Source organism: Drosophila suzukii, chromosome 3 (assembly GCF_043229965.1).
Source record: "Drosophila suzukii chromosome 3, CBGP_Dsuzu_IsoJpt1.0, whole genome shotgun sequence".
In the NCBI taxonomy this organism is placed as follows: Eukaryota; Metazoa; Arthropoda; class Insecta; order Diptera; family Drosophilidae; genus Drosophila; species Drosophila suzukii.
Genome location: NC_092082.1, coordinates 91,140,646 through 91,166,505, shown reverse-complemented (window position 1 = coordinate 91,166,505; position 25,860 = coordinate 91,140,646). Strand labels below are relative to the sequence as shown.

Here is a 25,860-nt window from a genome sequence, read left to right as displayed (position 1 = left end):
GAACTAAAAGCCTTCGGTGTCAACCAGTGACACGCATCTTTAAGATACACCACATAATAATACCAGCCACTAGATTTAAAACATTTAACCGCAGAGCGGAGAACAGTAACGCTCTATTGATAAACCCGCTCTATAGAGCTGCGATCGAGAACCGATCGAGAGATCTCGGTCCACGAAGCCGAGAAGCTGCGGCTATAAAAGCTCGGACCAACTCCAGGTATCTCACAGTCTGTTTTAACGGGTCAGCTGGATACCATAGAACTCGAAAGTGATTTTTAATAAACAAGGAAATATAAGCAAAAATGAAAGTGTTCGCGGCGGTTATTCTTTGCATTCTGATTGCCCACGAGGCCAGAGCCCAGTGTGAGTGTTAAGTGGACTTAAAAGGTCCACTGACCATTGAAAAATCCCCCAAATCAAGGGGAAAACGCACAAGTGCACCTCTAATTGAGCCGGTTGAACCTGTTAACAGGGAACATTGCACGCGCCAAAATCCAAAGTGGGCAGTGCCCGAAGCCAAGTGATTTGTAATTGTGGTCAAGTTGTGATTGCATTTAGAAAAATAGGATAAAATACCCAATTACTACGGAAAATTACCCAGGCAATTATCAAATAATGTCACTGAATGTGCGATTCAATTGAATATAAATATAACAAGTCATTTAACATTTTATTAATACTATTTCAAGACATCTTACTGATTTCTTAACATTTTTTCTAATTTAAACTACTATTATTAATGTTCTTATTTGATCTAAGGATTCTTTTCCTGTAAAGTTTATAATTATATATTATTGAAAATATAAATTAAAAAGTAGTGGAATTTATTACCTTAATATTAATAGTTTTGTTAGGAAGTATTTATGATATAAGAAATATGGATACAATTTCAAAGTTATGCTCAAAATACATATGATTTTTACAACTTAAATTAATGATTTGAGAATAAAGAGCCATTCATTTCATAATTAAGTGCAAGGCGAAAGATGTTATCTTGATGTTTCTTTGAGTGTGTCATGATCAATCTGTAGAATAAAGTACCTGCTTCGACCGCAAGAATGTCAGTGAAGAGGCGCGTGCATCTCGGGGCATCCCCTGGAGAACCAGATTGTAATATTTTTATCTCATCTGCAGATTCGAGATGCGTGAACCCCAACCAAAGGTCTGGACTTTGTGTGCCCATTAATGAATGTCAGACTCTCTACGCGGTGTTGCAGAAGGCCAGATTAACCGATCTGGAGAAGAGTTTCATCAAGAACTCGGCCTGTGGAATGGGCGCGGATAATCGACCCTTTGTCTGCTGCACTCAGGATACGGGTTATGTGAGGAATCAGAGGAAGACTCCTTCCTTCCCCGACTACGATGGCTTTGGAGGGGATTGGGAGGAGGAGAGGCCACAGAGCTTTGCTTTTACCCGACAAGAAACGCGTCCTTGGAGCTTTGGCAACCAAAACAACCAGCAAGCCAGAGATAGGACCTCAGTTCAGCAGACCTCAACTGGTGATGGATCCAATTTACTCCCCCAGCCACCCAGCTGCGGGGGCGTGGCCATCAGGAACAGGATCTACGATGGCCAGGACACCGATCTCAATGAGTTCCCCTGGATGGTCCTGCTGGAGTACCGCAGACGGACTGGAAACGGTCTGTCCACCGCCTGTGCAGGATCCCTCATCAATCAGCGATATGTCCTCACGGCTGCCCATTGTCTTACGGGAAGAATCGAGCGGGAGATCGGAACACTGTGAGTATCTTTAGGGCTTTATCTTATCTTTAAGAAGTCAAGAGTAAGTTCTTTGTGAGCTTGTCTCTTTAAAAATTCATTTTTCGGGGTTTTTTATTTTTGAGAGGCAGGTCAGGCACCTTTGTTTAATCAATTTGAATTTGCTTTGAATATTAGAAAGTATTTTTATATTGGAATATAATATTTATGCAATCATTTACTGAAGATTTGGAAAGGTTATTGTGAATCTCAATACTTCTTCTTTGTTTTCATTTTGATACTTAAACTTTTTGCGGTTTTGCTTAGCTTATGTAGATATATTCTAACCGCAAGTTAGTCTAGACAATACCAAATCAAAGAAAGAGGAATTTTCCTATCATTAATATCTGTCACAGATCTATTGACTGTTTATGAGGCGCTAAGCAAATACTAGTCATAGTCCCCTTTTATCTAAACTTCGCCCTAATTGATCCCAAATAACCAGATCTTAAAAATGACTGTTGATGTTTGTGCCTGTAGCATTAGGGGGTTTACTAAAGATTTGGCTAATCGATTCCGATTCATGAATGGGCGGCAGTTCAATAGCCCGCTAGCCGGTGAATCAAGTTTAAGTATTACGAATGCTTAGATCTACTCTCCAATCCAGTTTCTCTCAGTGGGCGAAAGTGGCTTATTCACGCTTATTTGTGCGATAATTCTGAGAAACCGACTGCATTCTCCGGCTAAAAATCAGTAAACGAGGTTAAAGGGATCCCCAGGTCCATAGACTTGGCTAATTTCAAGAATCTTAATTAGACGGCTAACCAGTTTTGATGATTCACCAGCTGGGTCATTCAGGTTCTCAATTCGCTCCGCTCTCGATTTGGCCAAGCCCCAATTAGCAGGTTAATTCTAGTGGTTAATGACTTAAATGCTCATTAATTTGTTATTCTTTCGCTTATTTCTTTGCAGTGCCTCGGTGAGATTGGGTGAGCATGACACAAGAACGGCGGTGGATTGCCCCCCAGGTGGAGGAAGTTGCTCGCCGGAGGTCCAGCGTTTGGGCTACGAAGAGATCCGGGTTCACGAAAGATACAGCGAAAAGGCCACCAACCAAGTGCACGATATTGGCTTGATTCGCTTGGAGCGCAATGTTCGCTATTCGGATAACATTCGACCCATTTGCCTGCCCTCGTCTGTGGGTGCTGAGACCCGTCAGCCGGGTCAACAGTTCACCGTAGCCGGTTGGGGTCGCACCCTGAAGGCGGCCCGTAGTGCCGTCAAGCAAAAGGTCACCCTGAGCTATGTGGATCCCGCCAAGTGTCGTCAGAGGTTCTCGCAGATCAAGGTCGCTGTGGAATCCACACAACTCTGTGCCGGCGGACAGTTCCGGCAGGATAGCTGCGATGGCGATTCCGGCGGACCCCTGATGCGATTCCGCGGCGATTCGTGGGTCCTCGAGGGCATCGTCTCCTTTGGCTACAAGTGTGGCCTCAAGGACTGGCCCGGTGTCTACACGAATGTGGCTGCCTACGACATCTGGATCAGGCAAAATGTGCGGGCCTAGGGGAGCTTACTGAACCCCCCGAAGGTTCAAACCGAAAATTGTGATCTTAACTATCCTTAGCTTAATATAGCAACTAACTTAGATTTTAGTAGCCCCTTGGAATATTTATATTTTATACAAATACAAACATTTTAACATTATATGCGACTTTTTCTTAAGACTTTTGTTGGAATGCTTTTCTAGAGGAAAAGAAATGGGGAAAGAATCCATAAGCAAAGACTGTTCAAAACGAAGTTCCCAATATAAAAGATTTTCTCTGTGAAAGTGAAACTAATTTTAGCTCCTGGAAGTATGCTATAAAAACGCATTTCACAAATACAGGAGCTTTTTTGCAGTTTAAAAGGAAATACATAGATATCGTTTTTCCTGTTGTCAAGTTTCTACTTATAACATACAGTCAGCTTTGAACATGGTCATGAACTTGGTCTGAACTCGCTGGAACCTAAGTAACAAAAGAAATATCTTAACTAAAGACTAGAAAACGTTACATCCATACCATCTTTGCCTTTCAGGACATATATTTTCGACAATTGACCATTATACTTAATGTGATGTATTCATTATCTGTTAAATTTTTTTTTTATATTTTAATAAACTATTCAACTATTTAAGCTAGAAATTTAACGCCACCCAAACAAGGTGAGTGACCTGCTGCGAAGAACCTTTGGGTTTCCCATCAGAATACGACACCTTCAACAATCTCGAGCCACAATGACATTGCCACCGCGTTTTAATTGGTGGCTTTTGCGGCGGTAGAAAACCACAAGAAAACTTCCGGTATTGGCAGGTGTGTTTTGATTCGCTTGGACTTTGGACAAAAACGGAGTTAGGAGCTTTGTCATTTTGATACAACCCCCTAAAAGTGGGCAGTGTGTTATGGCCAGAGCTTTGTCCAAGCCGCGGTTCGTCTCTCACCTTCAACGAAAGTGAAACCAGCTGGCCAGCTGAGTTGGTTATGCAATATGTATTATAACCGGACCATCCGGACGATCGGTATCGGTCGACCCGCCGACTACTGCACTTTTGGACTCGTTTTTTTCGCCGCCTAAATGGGGCGGGGGCGGGCTCATTTGTTGACACCTGAGCTGGAGCTTTTGTAGACTGAAGACTGAAGACTGGAGAGCCGGCGGGGGTCTTTCTTCTTCGGCTCTTCCGACTTTTCGGGGTCTTCGGTTTTTCGCTTTTTGGCACTATGCTTATACAAACTGCGTTGCCATTCAGTTTCGGTTCGTAAGCCTTTGCCGCCGCTTCTTCTTGCCAAGACGATCGGCAGTATTATATTGTATCTGTGATTCAAGATCATATATACCCCATGCTCGGTTCGGTTCTTCGATTATGGATACTCTTCGGCTGTTTCTACCGTCTCCTGGCCCTTCAGGAGTGCGATATCCCCAATGAATCCAAACGGGGAGTTTGCCTGGAAGTCAGTAGGTGTAAGGCGTATCTTCAGGTGCGAAATTCCAGCAACTTGCCGTCGGAGAAGGTGAATTTCCTGAAGAAAGTGCAATGCGAGGTGGAGCAGCAAATCTCAGAGGCTGCGGGTTTTTATGAATCCCTCGTTTGCTGCCCGGCAAATGGCCAGGATTACCTATTTCCCGTGCTGCAATTCTCCAAATTTGAGTACCGAAGATTTCTGGATGTCACTGCTCGTTTTAAGCGGAAGAAACTGAAGCGGAGAATTCAGACAGTAGAGCCAAGCTCGGGATTTAATTTACTGAACGAGTGCGGAAAGCAAGTAACTAACAGAATTTACGGAGGCGAAATCGCCGAACTGGACGAGTATCCTTGGCTGGCTCTGCTCGTCTATAACTCAAGTGAGTCCACTAAACTGTTTAATACATTACCATAAAATTTAAAATAAAGATTTTCTTTGATCATTTAAGTATGTCCTAAATTTATAAGAGTTCCTAATCATTTTCTCCACTTTGTTTTAGATGACTTTGGCTGCAGTGGAGCCCTAATAGATGATCGTCATATCCTAACAGCCGCTCATTGCGTTCAAGGCGAAGGAGTGCGCGATCGCAGAGGATTGTAAGTAGAATTTAAATATATATGCCAAGTTCTCCACAAGAACTTTCCATTTCGATTAGAAAGCATGTGCGTTTGGGGGAGTTCAACGTGAAAACGGAACCCGACTGCATCGAGGAACCCAACTATTTGAGCTGCGCAGATGCCGCTCTGGATATTGGCTACGAAAAGATCCACGTGCATCCCGACTACAAGGAGTTCTCCAACTATAAATACAATGATATAGCTATTATACGGCTGAAACATCCCGTGTCCTTCACCCACTTTGTCATGCCCATCTGTTTGCCCAATAAGGCGGAGCCCCTGACTTTGGCCGAGGGTCAGATGTTCTCCGTTTCCGGTTGGGGTCGCACGGATTTATGTGAGTATATCACCAATATTTGGTATACCTTAGATCCATAGGAATTTTAACAGATACCTATTTGTAAAGCTTTTCTTTGTTTTGAATTTAAGTAGTAAACAATGCGTGCTTGATTAAGGGGAAAAACACGAACCAATTAAGTGTCAAATAATTCTGTTTACTGATCTGTTCATGGAAGTTTTTAAAATCCAAAGTATGGGTTTTTCCTTTATTCAACAGGGAAATCTGCTGTTCATACAATCTGCGAGTATAATAATATATAATAATTATAACTGAAGTTTAATAATTATACACCAATAATTTATAATATTTTAAGTGATTTTTCGGATTTTATAATATAATATCAGTATTTATAGCATAAGTAATCTCATATCTCAGATCTTCAAGACACATCATTTTTTCCTTTTTCTTCTTGCAGTCAACAAGTACTTCATCAACATCCACAGTCCCATAAAACTGAAGCTGCGCATTCCCTACGTTTCCAATGAAAACTGCACCAAGATCCTCGAGGGATACGGGGTGCGATTGGGACCGAAGCAAATCTGTGCCGGTGGGGAGTTCGCCAAGGACACCTGCGCGGGGGATTCCGGAGGACCCCTAATGTACTTCGATCGGCAGCACTCTCGATGGGTGGCCCAAGGGGTGGTCAGCTACGGATTCACCCAGTGCGGAATGGCCGGAAAACCGGCTGTCTATACCAACGTGGCCGAATATTCGGATTGGATAGAGAGTGTTTTGCAGCAGCAGCCAAGGAAAAACAGTCAGCAACAGACGCAACAGGCCCAATTGCCTTGACGTCACATCAGATTTTTTCTGTTTTCGGGCGGGAAACGAACAATTGGCGCCTAATTGAAGTGGGCATGGCTCCGATTCAGATCTATTTACCTCTACCATATTTGTACATATTTTGCTAATTATCTAACAGCCATCAACTATTTGGTTAAGCGTGTATGTGAATGAGTGCGGAATGCGAGTTCTCGCTAACAAAAGTCTGAAAAACATGTTTCTATTTAAATAAACTACTGAATATTTACCCCTGCTGTTGAGTTTAACTGAAGGGCAAGCGGGGAGGGTGAAAGGGTTCCTAACAATTATTAGGTACTGCTGACTCAGTCGGGAAATCGTGTAACATAATACTACCTGAAACGGTGACGAATAAAAATTTCAAAAGGGACCAATCTCTTCAATTTTTAAGAGCATTCAATCCATTTTATAGTAATAAAACTTGAAAAAATAGCAGTTCATTAAATATGTTTTGATTTAATGGCGTACAAAGTATTTATAAAATAATAAGCTAGTTTTAGTATTATGACATCGTGTTAAAGAAAGAATTGTGAATGGAAACGTGAGCGGGACATAGCTCTATAATTTTTTCATGAATGCATATATGGAAAAACTAATTTGGAATTTTATATTATTGGATTAAAAATAAATACAGAATGATAACATTAAGACGTGTCATTAATATAAGGTTAAACAACTTGGGATAGGTTTATATGTTAGATTTTTTCTTAAGTATATAAAACTTTATTATATTTTATCTTAGGAGTTTGGCCATAATGCAATATATCTTTGAAGGTATTTAATGATGAAAATTTTTTTAAGCCCCCTATATTTTTTTGAGTGCACCTATTGACTGCTTATCGATCTGGCCCGCGTATATCAGCTGTTCGGCCGCTCGACCAGCTGGTCAAACCCGCTGGTGCAGTGGTCCTCGGCTTGATGTCGTCATTGATTGCCACACTTTGCTTTCACCCGCCATTCGCGTGCACTCAAAACGTGGCTCAAAGGAGAAATAAAAAATAAAAAACAAATGGCCCAGTGATGCAATGGCTGCCAAAAGCCAGCCCATCCAAAACTCAGCCAAATCGGTGCCCAAAACGATGCCAGGCCATTCATCAGGTCTGCTTTGGGTCCGAAAATAGCCAGAAGCCCAGAAAAGAGCCGATCCACTGGCCATTTGTATGCGGTGCGCAGGTGTTGTGGCCAAGTGCCAGTGGGCCACTGACCAAAATTGGCCAAAAACGAGCAAATCGAACAAGAAATCGAATGAACCGAAATCCAAAGTTCGAGGGGAATACTATGGGGGGATACTACTCATCAGTGCGTCATGGAGTGAAAGTGAACTTGACTCTTTCGACGGGCTGCATTTGATTTAATGCCCCCAACCGGTGATTATGATGTGTGCATTAATATTCATGATGTTTATCAGCTGGCGACGACACCTGTTCGAAAACCAGATTCCAGATCCAAGACTTTGGGGCGCCAGTCCCGTTCCACAGCCATTCATACATATGCTTGTGCAGCTCATTATCGGCTTTTTGGCGATTTTTTCGGTTAACCTTGAACCACATATACGGATACAGATACCGATATACCGATACCCACACGCAGATACAAACGCACACCCGGCCAAAATAGATATGGGAATTGGCAAACATAAATGACATTGAAACGCAGGGCTTTTCGCGGAACGGTTGGCCAGAAACTGGGTGAGATGATAACCGGATTTAAATCGGAACTCAAGTGAGAGATTACTACTTGAACCCAGATGGTTCTTATTTATAGATTAATATTATGGTTTTTAATTCATGGATTTCACTTTAAGGTACTCTTTTTAATCTATAAGACATTTGGTTCATTTTACATCAATCACATTATAACATTTAAAAAAAAACATAATCTTTAATTTAACTTGGCTTAGATATGCTTAATAAATGTTCTATTATATATAAACAAATTTTCTATTAAAAATGTTAGAGAATAATTATAAAATGTTTTTATTAAAATGGAAGAACATTTAATCAAAAAGTAATGCATTTATTGCTTAACCTTGAACTTAAAAAAGATTTCTTACCCCATATAGTATTTATGTTCATTTTCATTTACAGATATATCACTTATCATCCGTACTGGCACAATTTCCCCGTTTTGTCTGCAACGCATATGTCTGTTTTTGCGTTTTAAATCAGTTTCTTTTGAAGATCCAATGCATAATTATCAAAAAAACAACTAAAACTCCCTTTATTTTATTTAAAAGCTAAATATATATTTATTTTAAAATTTGTAACGACTTTGAATCTGCACAGTTGTTGCGCCGGCAATTCCCGTGTCAATCAAAACATCGACCAACTAGCAACCGCATTGAATGGCCAACTGGGCGTAGTAATTCGGTTATGGCCACGCCCACCCGGCAATTATAAAGTCAATTTGAGCTACTTTACCGGGGGTCCAAAGTCCTGCAAAACAGCACAAAAGAGTGAAAAGAGAGTGAGAGGAGGAAAGTCTTCTAATCAATTTACCAGAAGGCAACCCCTCGGAAGTTTGATAATTGCATTGGGCTGCGCTTTGTGAAAAGTTTGTTTTTGTGAAAAGTGGGAAATTAGAAGGCAAGCTGGAAAATTAGCCATATGGCGAAGGAAGAAGGGGTTTCCCAGGTAGAAGAATGCCTTTGCCTTCTTCCCTCCCATCGTATAAAACTGGCAATTGCATTTCCATTTCCATTTATCGGCAGCTGAGACCCCATGGACTATAAAACTTTATCGACTTGTTAACTGAGCGACGTATCAATAAATGCCAACGTGCCACACAGACGTTGACATGCCATTAAATGTCACTGCCAAGTGCGTCTCAGGACACATATCCTGGTCCTTTGAATTTTTGCATGAGCCCTAGGGGTGCTCAAAACCCCTCAAACCCCCGAAGCCACAAAAAATCCAGAACTAAGCAAGGGTAACTGTGAGCATTTGGGCCAAATTGTTGTGTAAACTCAATGAAATTAAAATGCGAAAAAGAGGGAAATGGAAATAAAAATGGCAAAGTATCCGGATCGCTTTCATTAGTTAATGGATTGTCCGCCGAGAGAGGGCATTCCCTTCCTATCAGCTTAGAAGTATTTAAATATAGACGTAGTATTGATATCTGAACTGCATTGTCGTTCATTCATAAGAAGCGTATATTTTGTGCTGCAACTATCAATCACAATGTGCAACTCAAGTAAATCGGTCGTAGTGCAAAGCTGTCTGCTGCTGTTTTTATTATACGGATTTATACTGATTGACGGACAAGAAACTCAGTCTACAGAGGTTCGTTCGTGTTCAAAAAACTTAATAATATGTTCTTAATGACATAATATATGTTTTTTTTTCTTAGAAAAATGCCTACCCCAGCACAAAACTTTTACAGGAAAATATTTACTACCCCAACGCCGAGATTCCATCATACAGAACATTTAAATATAACGTAATTACTTACAGAAAAGTGTAAACTCAGTTTAAGAAGATTTTCCTTGCAGATAGAAAATGTTTCTTCGACCACAACTTTTCCAAATATTTATTTAGAGGTGAATTTTTTATTTAATCCGTTTTACCCAATGTGTACATAATATTTTATTCTCATTGACAGGCTGATTACTCTTCCAAGAACCGCCTGAATAGATCGAGTTTTGGTGTACGCAGACAAACTGATCACTTGGGCAGAAGAATTCGGCTACACCGTCGAAAAAAACACTAAAATTGTGTAAATTTAATAAAAAAAATTGAGTTAAGAGGAATATAAAATATTGTACTATTAATTACCTCGAAGCCAAGCACCTAAAAGAATTTTGTAGAACATTAGATAATTCAAAATTAATTTAAGATTTGAATCCAATTACCCAAGCTATGAAAATTAGAAGTACAGACATGGGTTCCTGTTGTAAAAACCTTTGGAATTACGGAAAAATCGATCATGAAAATTGCTGATTTTAATATAGAATATTAGAGAATTAAACCACAAACTCGTAGAGGCATGCCACTTCAAAATCGGGATCCAATTACCAAAGATATGAACTTTAGCAGTTCAGTTTTGGGTTCCCGTTTTGATACCCATTGGAATTACAGAAAAATCGAACATGAAAATGGACTTAAAATGGGATATCAAAGATATATTTTAATGCAGATTATTAGAGAATTAAACCACAAACTCATAGAGGTATCCCACATATAAATCGTGATCCAATTACCCAAGTTATGGACTTTGGAAGCACAGTTTTGGGTACCTATTCTGGTACCCATTGGAATTACCGAAAAATCGAACATGAAAATGGACTAAAATTGGGACCATCGTTTTAAAGATGTATTTTAATGCAGAATATTAGAGAATTCAACCAGAAACTCATAGAGGTAACCCACTTATAAATCGGGATCCAAAAACCCAAGTTATGGACTTTCGAAGCACAGTTTTGGGTACCTATTCTGATACCCATTGGAATTACAGAAAAATCGAACATGAAAATGGACTAAAATTGTGACCATCGTTTCAACGATGTATTTTATTGCAGAATATTAGAGAATTCAACCACAAACTCATAGAGGTGTCCCACTTAGAAATCGGGATCCAATTACCCAAGTTATGGACTTTCGAAGCACAGTTTTGGGTACCTATTCTGGTACCCATTGGAATTACGGAAAAATCGAACATGAAAATGGACCAAAATTGGGACCATCGTTTCAACGATGTATTTTAATACAGAATATTAGAGAATTCAACCACAAACTCATAGAGATATCCTACTTATAAATCGGGATCCAAAAACCCAAATTATGGACTTTCGAAGCACAGTTTTGGGTACCTATTCTGGTACCCATTGGAATTACGGAAAAATCGAACATGAAAATGGACCAAAATTGGGACCATCGTTTTAAAGATATATTTTAATGCAGATTATTAGAGAATTCAACCACAAACTCATAGAGGTAACCCACTTATAAATCGGAATCCAATTACCCATGTTATGGATTTTCGAGTCGCAGTTTTGGGTACCTATTCTGGTATCCATTGGAATTACAGAAAAATCGAACATGAAAATGGACTAAAGTTGGGACCATCGTTTTAAAGATGTATTTTAATGCAGAATATTAGAGAATTCAACCACAAACTCATAGAGGTATCCCACTTATAAATCGGGATCCAACTACCCAAGTTATGGACTTTCGAAGCACAGTTTTGGGTACCTATTCTGATACCCATTGGAATTACAGAAAAATCTAACATGAAAATGGACTAAAATTGGGACCATCGTTTCAAAGATGTATTTTAATGCAGATTATTAGAGAATTCAACCACAAACTCATAGAGGTATCCCACTTATAAATCGGGATCCAATTACCCAAGTTATGGACTTTTGAAGCACAGTTTTGAGTACCTATTCTGATACCCATTGGAATTACGGAAAAATCGAACATGAAAATGGACTAAAATTGGGAACATCGTTTCAAATATGTATTTTAATGCAGAATATTAGAGAATTCAACCAGAAACTCATAGAGGTAACCCACTTATAAATCGGGATCCAAAAACCCAAGTTATGGACTTTCGAAGCACAGTTTTGGGTACCTATTCTGATACCCATTGGAATTACAGAAAAATCGAACATGAAAATGGACTAAAATTGTGACCATCGTTTCAACGATGTATTTTATTGCAGAATATTAGAGAATTCAACCACAAACTCATAGAGGTATCCCACTTATAAATCGGGATCCAATTACCCAAGTTATGGACTTTCGAAGCACAGTTTTGGGTACCTATTCTGATACCCATTGGAATTACAGAAAAATCGAACATGAAAATGGACTAAAATTGTGACCATCGTTTCAACGATGTATTTTATTGCAGAATATTAGAGAATTCAACCACAAACTCATAGAGGTGTCCCACTTAGAAATCGGGATCCAATTACCCAAGTTATGGACTTTCGAAGCACAGTTTTGGGTACCTATTCTGGTACCCATTGGAATTACGGAAAAATCGAACATGAAAATGGACCAAAATTGGGACCATCGTTTCAACGATGTATTTTAATACAGAATATTAGAGAATTCAACCACAAACTCATAGAGATATCCTACTTATAAATCGGGATCCAAAAACCCAAATTATGGACTTTCGAAGCACAGTTTTGGGTACCTATTCTGGTACCCATTGGAATTACGGAAAAATCGAACATGAAAATGGACCAAAATTGGGACCATCGTTTTAAAGATATATTTTAATGCAGATTATTAGAGAATTCAACCACAAACTCATAGAGGTAACCCACTTATAAATCGGGATCCAACTACCCAAGTTATGGACTTTCGAAGCACAGTTTTGGGTACCTATTCTGATACCCATTGGAATTACAGAAAAATCGAACATGAAAATGGACTAAAATTGTGACCATCGTTTCAACGATGTATTTTATTGCAGAATATTAGAGAATTCAACCACAAACTCATAGAGGTATCCCACTTATAAATCGGGATCCAATTACCCAAGTTATGGACTTTGGAAGCACAGTTTTGGGTACCTATTCTGATACCCATTGGAATTACGGAAAAAGCGATTATGAAAATGGACTAAAATTGGGATCATCGTTTTAAAGATGTATTTTAATGCAGATTATTAGAGAATTCAACGACAAACTCATAGAGGTATCCCACTTATAAATCGGGATCCAATTACCCAAGTTATGGACTTTGGAAGCACAGTTTTGGGTACCTATTCTGATACCCATTGGAATTACGGAAAAAGCGATTATGAAAATGGACTAAAATTGGGATCATCGTTTTAAAGATGTATTTTAATGCAGAATATTAGAGAATTCAACCACAAACTCATAGAGGTATCCCACTTCTAAATCGGGACCCAATTACCCAAGTTATGGACTTTCGAAGCACAGTTTTGGGTACCTATTCTGATACTCATTAGAATTACGGAAAAATCGAACATGAAAATGGACTAAAATTGGGACCATCGTTTCAAAGATGTATTTTAATGCAGATTATTAGAGAATTCAACGACAAACTCATAGAGGTATCCCACTTATAAATCGGGATCCAATTACCCAAGTTATGGACTTTGGAAGCACAGTTTTGGGTACCTATTCTGATACCCATTGGAATTACGGAAAAAGCGATTATGAAAATGGACTAAAATTGGGATCATCGTTTTAAAGATGTATTTTAATGCAGAATATTAGAGAATTCAACCACAAACTCATAGAGGTATCCCACTTCTAAATCGGGACCCAATTACCCAAGTTATGGACTTTCGAAGCACAGTTTTGGGTACCTATTCTGGTACCCATTGGAATTACGGAAAAATCGAAGATAAAAATGGACTAAAATTGGGACCATCGTTTTAAAGATGTATTTTAATGCAGAATATTAGAGAATTCAACCACAAACTCATAGAGGTATCCCACTTATAAATCGGGATCCAATTACCCAAGTTATGGACTTTCGAAGCAAAGTTTTGGGTACCTATTTTGATACCCATTGGAATTACGGAAAAATCGAACATGAAAATGGACTAAAATTGGGACCATCGACTTAAAGATATATTTTAATGCAGAATATTAGAGAATTCAACCACAAACTCATAGAGGTATCCCACTTATAAATCGGGATCCAATTACCCAAGTTATGGACTTTCGAAGCACAGTTCTGGGTACCTATTTTGATACCCATTGGAATTACAGAAAAATCGAACATGAAAATGGACTAAAATTGGGACCATCGTTTTAAAGATGTATTTTAATGCAGAATATTAGAGAATTCAACCACAAACCCATAGAGGTATCCCACTTATAAATCGAGATCCAATTACCCAAAGTATGAAAATTTAAAGTACAGTTTTGGGTCCCCTTTCTGAAAGCCATTGGAATTACGGAAAAATCGGACATGAAAATGGGTCAAAAAGTGGACCCTCGTTTTAAGGAAATATTTTAATGTAGAATATTAGAGGATTTAACTACAAGCTCATAGAGGTATGCCACTTCAAATTCGGGATTAAATTATCCATGTTATGAAATTTTTAAGTTTAGTTTTGAGTCCCCATTTGAAAGCCATTGTTATTACAGAAAAATTCAAATCAAAATTATGTATGTGCTTCGAAAAAGCGACATAAAGCTCAACCATTTTATTGTTATCATTATTAAAATGTCACTTTAGTTGTGAAGCATCAAGATAAGTGCCCAAGATTTGAAAAAAAATAAAGAAACATGTCAAAGATGGTTTACATATCAGTTATTCCAAAAAATCTACAAATTTAAAACCAGTAGTTAGCCCACATGGTTTTTAACATTTCTACACTAGATGTAGAGACAGTCCATCCCCATAAATATGCAACCAAATACCTTAGGAAAACGTAAAGCCAAAGACGCGACTGTACGCACTTGAATAATAATAAAGTCGTTCCGCGCACGTGACCACTAAATTAAGAGTAAATAAAATCAGAGTACAGATGCCAATATCCTTCGCATGCCATCATCATAATCGCTCTGTAATGGGAAAACTGTCTCGCGATAATAATCATCGTCATCACAATTTTTTTATTTCAGAGCTATAATAATGGCGCACGTGAGGCGAGCAAATGATGACTTTCGCTTTATGCGAAAATTATTATTCGGAAATTTGCATAGGCCTTTGGCAACCCTCGCGAAAATGGGGCACTTGAACCCGCGTTCAATATTTATTAAAAATTAGCAACAAGCTGTTGAAAAATCACAACACAAACAGAATATTATTGCAAGATCCAGCAGTCGCTCAATTTCCTTCCGGTTAGAATTTTTTAGGGGATTGTGGTTTTGAAATTAATTTTAGGGGTTCAAAAATTATTTCTTCGTAGGAAATTAGATCATGAGGTAAATATTTTGGAAACTTTAATAGAAATTTATCGTTGAAACCTGAAGTAAACTTAAACTTTATTTAGAGGAGTGGGTGTTATTATATAGGGCAATGGGTCATACCTCCAGGGCACTCAAAGGTCTTTCAATAAAGGAATATTTAATTTCAATTACACAAACGACGGCACATTTGCATAGGAAAAAGTGAAACTTAATTATAAGCATTTCGTAACTTTTTTTCTAATTGAACTTTTCAGCCGCTGAGCAAACAAACCACCGCCCCGAGGACATTTTTTATTTTTGGTGGGTGTGGCTGAACAAACAGCGACATATGTGAATGTCAGATGGAGAAGGGTGGGGTGGTTTTAACAGCATGTTCGCGACTGTACCAAGATGACAAATTCGTGTAATTTGGGCAGGGAAATAAATAAATAAGGTGAGCAGGAAATGTCACATATGAGGTTATGGAGAAACACTTGCAAGTTTCCCAAGGTTTCAAGAGGTTTCTCCCCTTATACGTCCTTTTTCTTTCCTCTTGAAGAGGTTGCAAAAGTTGAAGCTGCTCAACATGGACAGTTTTTGCACATTAGCACACAGCACTCAAGATAATGCGGTGAATTGGGAAAATCGGGGCGAAAAGGACCTCTTGAGCCTGTCAGTCAGACACTTGGAGGAATTTTCCTCCTGCCCCTTAACAGATTTGGAAAGTCAAATACAATTTGATAGCCGGGTCGGACAAAGCCAAAAAAGACCAGTTAGCGAGGAGGGAGAAAGGTTAAAAGAGCCGCAGGCGGGACTTCAGATACAAAACGTTCCAAATTGGACCACATGCGGACCTTGTCCTTATCCAAACCCATACCAAAACCCATCCCAGCGATCCTGAAAACATTTGGGCAACCCACCAACTATGCAAATAACATTAATTGTTTCGCCAAACAAAGGAAATGCAAAACAATAATCACGGAAAATAGGGAAAAATGGAAACGGGGGAAAACGAGGAAATGGAAACGATACAATTTGGATTTCGAATTGATGTTGGAAAATTATAATGCACATAACCCTAACTCCGGGCAGTCGCGCTAAGCGGAAGCGATTCGTTTAAATTTGATATGGGATATGGTATATGGTATATGGAAGGTACAGTACAGTACAGACAGTGTGGACCCACCCCATAAAGCGGTTTCAATGGGCTTACAGGGGTGGGAGACGAAAAGTCGCCGAATACATCAAACGCCAACAACCCTGGCGCAATTTTTGGGTTATGAGGTGAAAATCCCCTGCTCCGCAGACTCCTTTAAGACGCTTTTCGATCCCAACTCACATGCCAAGAATGCACTTTGGAAAAAGCTTATATAATATTTTGAATTTTATTGTAAAGGTAACAAGTTTTTCTAGCCTTTTTAAAATAGGAGTACTAATTTCAAAGCTTAATTAAATATTAGCCTAAAGAATTTAATTACATTCGTTTAACTTAGGGATTGTATAAACCCTACCTTTGTAAAACACTGTACATCAAATACAGAATACAAATTTAAGTTTTCATAGTTACCCAAACAAAGATAAGATGAGATGAGATAAAAACTGTTAAAAATCATTTTAGAATGGTATGTAGAGCTTTTTAAACCTTTTCTTGAAGTGTATTCTGCAGTTTTCTTTTAATCGCTCAGAGCGAATGGCGAACAATGAGAACAGCCTCTTTCCATTTCTCCAGCCTTTTCCCGTTCCATCTGGTTTTCCATCTCCAGTGACTTTTCCCTCTTCACGGCTTTATTGTTGTTGTGCTTGTGTTACAGTCCAGCGATTTGCATATGAATGAACGTAATAAGGCAGGGCAGGCAAATTAAAAGTAAGCAGGGTGCTCTCCATCTCCAGATCCAAATCCATTCGCATCCTTACAAAAGAAGGCACATATGGAGTATCCGAAAGTGCCGGTTGTAACTGGTAATGAAACATTCCACGAGTGCGGAATTAATAGGAATGATTTGTCTTTTGTTGCTGGTCGGAAGAAAAGCGCCTGAGAAGGATTCTCTAAATTGCATTCAAATGTTTAATTGAGCGGAAGGAGGAGGACCAACATGCATAGATCTCGAGGGGAGTGAAGAACAATAAGGAGTCGTTTGATAAACCAATCCATTTATAGGGTCGTATAATTCGTAACATCAACCCTATGTTAGGATATGTCAGGATGTCTTTACATTAATAAAATAATAAATAATAAAATATCAAATCGATCTTAATAATAATAACAATTATAAATAGTCGGGTTGTTATAGTCGGGTCTAATGATTTATAATTTCAATTTCCCCCGAGACTTTAATCCCAAGACCGTTCCAATTAAACTATTACCCGTTGAGTTGGACTAAATTAAGGTATTCCCCTTAAGAATTAGTTGTTCAGCCAGTTCTAAGGTCCAAGTTCCCTAATTGCAGTCCTAGTGAACTGTTACTAATCAAGTTCCATTTCCCACTCACGACATTCCCTTTGATTGACTCCAATTATCGGTTTGCTTCGTCAGATACGAATGCCATATATATATCGCAAGTCCATGCACGAATGCTAAAGAAGGAAATTACTTAAATCGAAATTACACCACATTAGAAGGAAGGACCAAGGGTCCATGTCCAGTTCCTTAGTCCTGGCACGACATCAACATTGAAATTTAATCAACTTGGTTTTTCCGGCCAACTACTCATCGATGTTGATTTCCTTCTTTTTTACTATGCTAAGCGCACAAATGATCCGAGATGGAGTGACCAGGGGAAAGACCCTTCTCGGCACACGCATGGAGTTCATTGATTAACGATTTCCACAAAAGCAGAGGAGAGAGTTTTCCACCCGAGGGAAAAGCAGGACACGCACACATCACATAATCAAAAAATTAAAATCTCTTTATGTTTTTATGCGCGCTGATTGAATGGTTCCATTGTTGTTATTGCCGGACAGTTTGATGTGCCATTGATGGACTCGACTAATCGCCGAACTGGCCACCCCTTGGAATCATCTCCTCGGAACACCCCTGGTCATCGCCAGTCGAGTGTAATGGATACGAGAAGAGGACCAGAAACATTATATCCTTTGGCCGCGGGCGCAGGAATAGCGCCGGGAAAACCAGAAGGAAACCGCGACGGGGAAAATGGAAATTGTTGCTCCTTTGTGTGGCTTCACTTTCACATGTGGCCTTTTCCATTTCCCATTTTCCCAGGTAGCATTTAATTAAGCCCCAGTGCCGCGAGCTTTCTGCTAATCTCTAATCAGGTTATTACATATACCAGACTTTCCAGCGCTTCCCTTTGAGGTTGGGTTCCTCTTTGATTCGCTAATTGGGAGTGAGTGTGAGCAGGGGATTTCACACCTCGTGTCCTCGAAAAGACAAGAGAGCCGGTCTGACAGGTTTAGGGTTCTTTGAAGTGGGCCTGGAACAAAGAAACGCCTTAGTTTGCCAACTTTTGTGCTACTTTTCATTGCTTGCACTGGGGAAAATTAGTCTAGGGTTCTGAATTTATTTTATATTTACGAACTTCATAGAGTCCATCATAGTTTAAAATAAAATGTTCTTTTTAAAAACGATTTATTTTAAAAAGAAATAACATACTTTCATTTTAAGCAATTTAAAGCTGATATTCCTTTCAATCATGAAAATAATTTTGAGTCCCAAGCACTATAAAAAATATCTTAATTTTTCGGAATGACAGGAGTTTCCCACCAAAAATAAATTATTTCATACTTTTCAGCACCTTTTTAGGAAAGTTTTTTAATTAAAATAGTTTTTTACAGTACAAGTACTCTAAACTCGTCAACTTCAAATAGGAGTGACCCTGGACAGCTGCTGGAGGAAAGGAGCTGGAACTCCTCGAAAGCGTTTCGCAAAGAGCCTTAAAGTATCACTCGAGGAATCCAATAAGCCGCCCGGGGCCAAGACAATGGCGCACCAATGATGACAATCATCCGAACGATGATGGGAACTTCAGCGATGAAATGAGTATGATGACTAAGCAAGGTCCACCCTCGGGGAAAGTCGTTACCCCCGCTCCATTTTCCCTTCGCTTTTATTGCAATTTGCGAAAATTTACTAGCGGAGAAATTGAAAGGAGCAGCTACACACGATATTTGATTACGAAATGCTGGGGAAACTATTCACGAGTCAATAATGATAAACATAAACCCAGAGATTGTGAGCAGTGGAGTGCTGACATCTGATGCCGAAGGACTTGCGCCGAAGGACCTTCGCCAAAGGACCCCCAGTGGACCGGGCCAGGCATTAATTGCCGAAATTAAATTTATTTCCTTCATTAATACATGGATACACCAGGCGAGATGTCAAGTAATCAAGCGCATCCTGTGCCCGGAAAATGAGGAAGTGGAGGGCACGTGGTATACATTGGCTACATTTGAATGACAGCCGAGGTTTGACATTTGCAGCATGTCATGTTGCTTATTAAAAGCATAAATAAGTATAAGTGGATAGTTGAATGACAGCGATAAGGGGAGGATTACTCTGGGGTAAGTCCACCCTTGGAAAAAATGTAGCACAACCAAAGGCTTGACCACGGGAAACCCTAGATGAAAACCAGGTACTCGGTTCTCGTAAAATTCCAATCAATTTGCAACAATGGGAATGCCTCAAACTCACCACATGACATTTTACGGACTACAATGCTGGACAATTTGACCCGAACAAAGGCCACAAATCACTGTGGAAATTGTACAAATCTCTCTAGGAAATTCTGTGCCGACAGATAAACAAGTTTTTCCTACAAGGCTTCCTTTCCCCTTGTCAAAACGTTCCACTTTTCAACTGTTCGTGTCGTTAATCAATTAACTTTGGACCACTTTTCCAGGACCGGACACGCCCCCTCACTTTGGTAACTCCCTTCTCCGCTTGACCACTTCAATATGTCAAACAAATCAAACACATAAATCCACCCGCCCAGTTGTAGTTAAGGCCAGATGACAAAAGATGTTGTCCGAGCAATATTGAAAAGTGAAAAGTTTATATGCTGCCAATATGCGACTCCTTGTGGTCGTCCTTTCATCCTTGATTTATGTCGCAAATTTCTATAATTTATGGCCGCGTTTTCAGGGGAGGATTATAAAGTTATGTTGGTCGAATATTAGCTATCCTTTAAAATGCTACTAAAATTGAAAGATAAAATTTAATTTAATTTTTTTGGTAGAAACATTTGTCTTCAAATAATGTATTGTTTAAAATTTCCAATAAACTATTAGTAATCAATCTCATTTTCAAAAACATTTATAATGGTGTCTAGAAGTATGCTGTAATTTCGCGATTTCAAATATACTGTTGCATACTTTTGAGCACAGATAAAAATGATTTCAAATCTTAGTGACTTCTATGCCAAAATGAAATATGGTTTTCATGACTTACCAGAATACCCTGTAATATCAGGGGTGAGTATTTTCTCAAGTACTTACTGGTTATGCTTTTGATAGATTTCAGTGTGTTTTTCTTTGCCCGAAAATGGCAATGATTGAAAGTAGTAATTTGCAGAAGTCCTTTAAGTGTAGCAGGCATAGATTTCGCCGGGCAATTAAAAGGATACTCCCCCAAAACCAAATGTGCAAGTCAACGGGATGGATGACGATTGTATGGCTGATTAATCCGCAGCCCAGTAATCAACTGGTTGCCCAGGGCCAGGATCCAATCTGTGTGGGCAGCCCTAAAAGCCGTTTTGCGGTTACACACGTCCCATCTTCAGGACCCTTCTGCGGTTAGACCCCATCTAATCCCGTACCGCTGACCAAACTGACCAAAAAAGGACATGGAAAGGGCGTTCTGGCGTTATGTAATCCGAAGACCTCGTTTTCGTTTATTACTACCCTTCCGTTTCCCCGGGAAACTGGAACTCAAACTCGGACTGATTGAGCCTGAGTGATGGCAACAGTTGGCATGATTGAATGCCGTCCCTTGGCCCCCGGGAGAATCTCTATCCAAAAATATATTTCATCGCCTTGGCAATGATGAATTCCCGGTGAAATTAGCCCAGTAATTTCGAGTAATTAGTAGCAGTTCGCAGTTCACAGTTGCTCAACATTAGTTACGGCACCTTAAAGTTCCATCAACTGAGAATGGCCACACAAATGGCCCATTTCCATACACTTGGCACTCTATAATAATGAAATTATGAGTGCTTATGACCATCGAGAGACCCCTTTACTTTACTTTACTTTCCCTTCCCTCGGCTTTCAAGCAGATGTTGTCCTGATCCTTTGTCGGGTCAGACTTTAACCATTAGTCTGCCAGTTCGTCCGGCGAACAAGGAATCCATTTCCGATATTGGGTGATAAAATTTTATGAATGTAATTTGCAGCGATTTGTTGCGACGTCTTTCGAGCTGGTCCTCCCAAAAATCCGAAGGGGTTGTCCTTGGGGGTTTTTCGCTGGATAGGATGCCTGTGTCATTGCCAAATTGTTATTGACAACATGACGGGCGAGTCGTAAATACTTATCTAAATATATATCTATGAATGTAATGTGTAATGTGCCATCTATAGTCGGACGTTTGCATTTTCCCTAAATAATTGAAAGCATTTTCCCCCAGACAGCCAAAAAAAAAAAATGTTGTCGTTTGGATAAAAGTTTCCCTAGACATTTCTTACTTGGCGAAAGTTTAGCCGATGCTTGAAAGATTAAACGCAAATTAGCCACAAGTTGTGCTTTCAAAATTCAGATGGCACACACAAGCAGTTCTTTTTAATAGAAATGTATTTGGGTAGTAGATTTAAAGTTATCTTAGGTAGTATAGCTATTTAGCTTGAACAAAATATTTAATATAATATATAAAATAATGCTACATTTATTTCATCTACAAAATAAAATCAAATACTTAAATACATTTTACTTGTAGCTATCTGAAGTAAAATATCTGCTTCAAAGAAGAATTAATTCATAAAAGATTTACTGAACCTTTTAAATGTTAGTTAGGGGACTTGACAGTTTTATTCTCTCTCTTCTCTATTTAAAATTCCAAAATTGTAAATTGTATTGCCAAATCACGTGTGATCTTCTCTCAATTAGAAGAGCTAATTTGAGCGATAATCTCAATGGTTTCTCAGATAATAATTCATAATTATGTACAAGCAGTTTGGTTTATCGTTGAAGTTTTCCCGCCACGCCCCCAAGTCATTGAGGATGATAAATGACGTCACCTAGCCTTCGCCGATCTATTTAGCATAGAAAGCACATAAAATCATAAACAGGACGCATAAGTAACCACATTAAAAAATCGAGAACAATGGTTAGGCGGAAAGAGAAAGTTGGAAAGCGGGGGAAATTTTGAGAAAATAGTGAAAATGTGCAAATTAGACATAGCTGGCGATGATTTTATGGGCCATTTTAAAACATTAAGTTCCGGAGGGATAAGGGCGCCACACCCATTCAAAAATTTTGGAGACACCACCTCATCTGCACGCATGTGACCTGATTTATGGGTAAATATGCTTGATAAATGTGCAGGATTTGAAGGATTTTGCACAAATTACAATAGAGAAGAAGGCTGAAGAAGGCGACCGAAGTGGATGTCCTGCATCCTAGAAAAATCCTCTGGTTCCTCACATATGCGCATAATATTCTCTGCAACGGAAAAATTCGCAATTTGATTTATTGGCCGACTTAGTGAAGGGGAACATTTTCAAAGAGGGGTAGCGGACGTGCTTTTGCAGCTGAAATTGATTTACTTTGATTTTCAGATTTTGCATTTTAAATGGAGGGTTGCTGGTATTAGCCAGGCAAAAAAAAACAGGGAACCAGGATCGATGTCAATTGGTGACGTCTTTTTGGCGCTTTTGTTTTGCTGTCGCTGCCAATTTATTTTCAATATCATACGGTGTGTGCCGAGCCCTAAGCAGCCATAATTCCCATTGCATTATACGATCCGAATGACAAAACACTCGAAAAGTCCCAGGAAGAGCACACGCGGCCTGCACGCAATTTTAAATGGATTTATTGATACGGTTCGGCAGCCACAACAACGGAAAATGGAAAAACGGGGGTTACAATGTTTGCAAACATGTTTTGGCAGCGGCTATTTCTCAATTGTCACCGGAGGACGACGGTTTGGCGAATTAACCCATCAGAAAGGTCGATTCAGCAGCCTGGGAAACTCGGTTTTCCACAGCTCACTTGATTACGCGCATCATTTGCGAATTTTGATTTTAATGGAGAGACTGGTTTCTTTTCAGAAATTGAATTTTGATTAGTTTCCAACACGCGACAGGGAAAAACACGTTAAGGGTCCTTTGATTGATTTGCCTTATTTGTCAGCGATGTCAGGATGCGGTTGCATTTTTTGGGTAGCCAATTTGTTTGCTGCCAAGTTATGGAAATTAGGCAGTAATTGATATACTTTTTTCTCGACTTGCCTGATTTTTAAATTATTCCACTTTTGTGCGGTAATTTTCCCTGAATTGGTGGCGGAAAATTTTCATTTTCCCCAGGAGTTTCCCTCTTGAGAAATAAATTGGATAAATTTGTTTTTAATAGCCCAAGCATAATGAGGTTTTCTTTGGAGTTTTAATTGAATGAGTGGCTCTCAAAATCAATCTAAGGCGAGGGAAAAATTTAAATATTTCTCAAAATATCCGTTGAAGCATTTTCAATTTCTTTGTCCTCTTACCAACACAAAATAAACACACTCTGAAATATGTACTGAGCACGTTAACAAACCAATCTAAAAACCCAAGACCCTCTTTTCATATGCATTGCTCATAAATGGACGAGCAGGGAAAATTTAATGGACCTCAACCTCAGCTCCATAGCAATTCCGCAAAGGACACTCACAAAGGCAACACCACAACAACAAGAGTAATAAATAATAAATAATATTTCTCATAAATAATTGCTTCCCTTTTTGCCCTCACATCCCCTACTTGTGCCACTGGCGCCCGACGAGGAAAAATAAAAATATGTTAACTAATCACCGTAGGAAAGGATTTTTATGGGTTTTCATTTCCGCATATAATCGACTTATCCCCAGCATTTTCCAACGGCCAGTCAAGGGGAAAAACCAAAGGCGGATATGTGGAACATTTGGGCTGTGCAATCCCGCCACATTTCGAGGTGATATATGTCAGTTGGCGAAATGTTGTGCCGTAGAAAAATGTCATTTCCCTTCCAAAAGAGCCGAGCGGAAATGAGCGGCCAACGGCGGGGGAATATTATAACGCAAAACCATAAACAATCCCCGATTGAGTGGCCCAAGAACTTTTGACACAACCAAATCAAGTGAAAGTCAAGTCAAGTCGCCGGGCAATAAAAACTCCGGGGGGCTGGGTTAGTTTCTCGCTTTCTATATTTATGGTTATTGAGTCCGATAACTGGACGACCCTCAGTCGGCAATTATAGCGGCGTAATGACTCGGAGACTCCTTCGAGAGCGCGGATTGAAGGTTGCCAGGATACCGGAATACCAGAATACCATAATACCAGGATTTCAGGGACGCTGGCCAAAAGGGCAGCCAAGGCGACCGGCGACGGATGTCATTCACAGCGCTTTTGAATATCCTGCCACGAGGTGTCCTGCGCGTAATTAGAATCCTGAGACGCGACGCATGCCATATTCCAGATTCCGGATAACAACACCGCGGTGGTCTGGATTTTACACTTGAAATAAAAGTTAAAATATTCCTAAATAGTATTTTGAAAATGGTTTCTGAATAGAAAAGAAAATTCCTGGATCCTCACGATTGAAACTTTATTTAGTATTTTTTGGGACATCTTTGAAACAAATATTTTAAAATATTCTTTTTTGAGTTATTATACAGCAAGTTTTGTTTGGTAATGAACTTAAGCTGATCAGCTACGTTTGGGAATCTCAGCTTAATATGGAGCAATAATTGATTATAGTTGGACTGAAAAGCATTCCTTATTAATTTATTTTAAGTGTATATATATTTTTGTTCAAATGTCTGATTGCCACTAGGTATTTTTCAGAGTGCACCTTCGATTCTGGTCCTGCCTTTGATTGGCACTCGTCAGTGACCCGCGAGGTGAAATAAATTTAGAAAAAAGAGGAACACAAGGAGGACGCCACAGGACACTGGTTGAAAGGCAGTTCCTGCTCTCGAGCCTTATCAATTGCCACACACCATGACGACCTCAAGGACTTGGAGCGTCCGCGGCTAATTGTAAATTCAGGATTCCCTTTCCTTCCTGCCAACTGCCCTGAAATACGACTAGAGAAATTTATTGCGTTCCCTTTTTGATAATGACATAATATTTTACGCTTCGACAGAGATCTGTGGAGGGGGCACCACTTGAGCTTCGCGGGGTTTTTATTTAAATTTTATTTGTGTGTGGCGTTGGCTACAGATTTCCATTAATTTTAAGTGCTCTCTTCGGGGAACTTCCCCTCAAAGTCCATTGTTCGACCGAAAGCGACAGGATCTGTATCTGTATCTGCATCTGCATAATGTTATTGTTATTGACTTTTGCGCGCCGCTCAATCATAATCATAATCAATTGTTGGCCGGAGTCTTACCTGCTGGAATTCTTATCGCCAGCTGCCATTTGCATAATGGAAAAGTTTCCGTTCCTGTCAG

The 25,860-nt window shown here is 39.4% G+C and overlaps 3 protein-coding genes across 6 annotated transcripts in view; all 3 read left to right on the top strand.

Annotated features, from left to right (window-relative positions):
* Mlc2 (myosin light chain 2) overlaps positions 1-25,860 on the top strand; it is a 272,717-nt gene that overhangs the window by 175,724 nt on the left and 71,133 nt on the right. The gene's annotated exons all lie outside the window — the stretch shown is intronic.
* RpS7 (ribosomal protein S7) overlaps positions 1-25,860 on the top strand; it is a 267,915-nt gene that overhangs the window by 209,978 nt on the left and 32,077 nt on the right. The gene's annotated exons all lie outside the window — the stretch shown is intronic.
* LOC108016451 (ovochymase-1) lies at positions 210-6,641 on the top strand. The gene is made up of 7 exons (XM_036819543.3): positions 210-363; positions 1,135-1,741; positions 2,672-3,263; positions 4,501-5,080; positions 5,201-5,297; positions 5,357-5,655; positions 6,074-6,641. The coding sequence occupies exons 1-7, from the start codon at positions 303-305 to the stop codon at positions 6,448-6,450; spliced, it is 2,613 nt and encodes an 870-aa protein (XP_036675438.2). The 5' UTR covers positions 210-302; the 3' UTR covers positions 6,451-6,641.

Coding starts and splice junctions, on each gene's coding strand:
- LOC108016451 (XM_036819543.3), top strand. CDS start 303: ATGAAAGTGTTCGCGGCGGTTATTCTTTGCATTCTGATTGCCCACGAG. Junction 3,264..4,500: donor TCAGGCAAAATGTGCGGGCC/TAGGGGAGCTTA, acceptor TTCGGTTCGTAA/GCCTTTGCCGCCGCTTCTTC. Junction 5,081..5,200: donor TCTGCTCGTCTATAACTCAA/GTGAGTCCACTA, acceptor ACTTTGTTTTAG/ATGACTTTGGCTGCAGTGGA.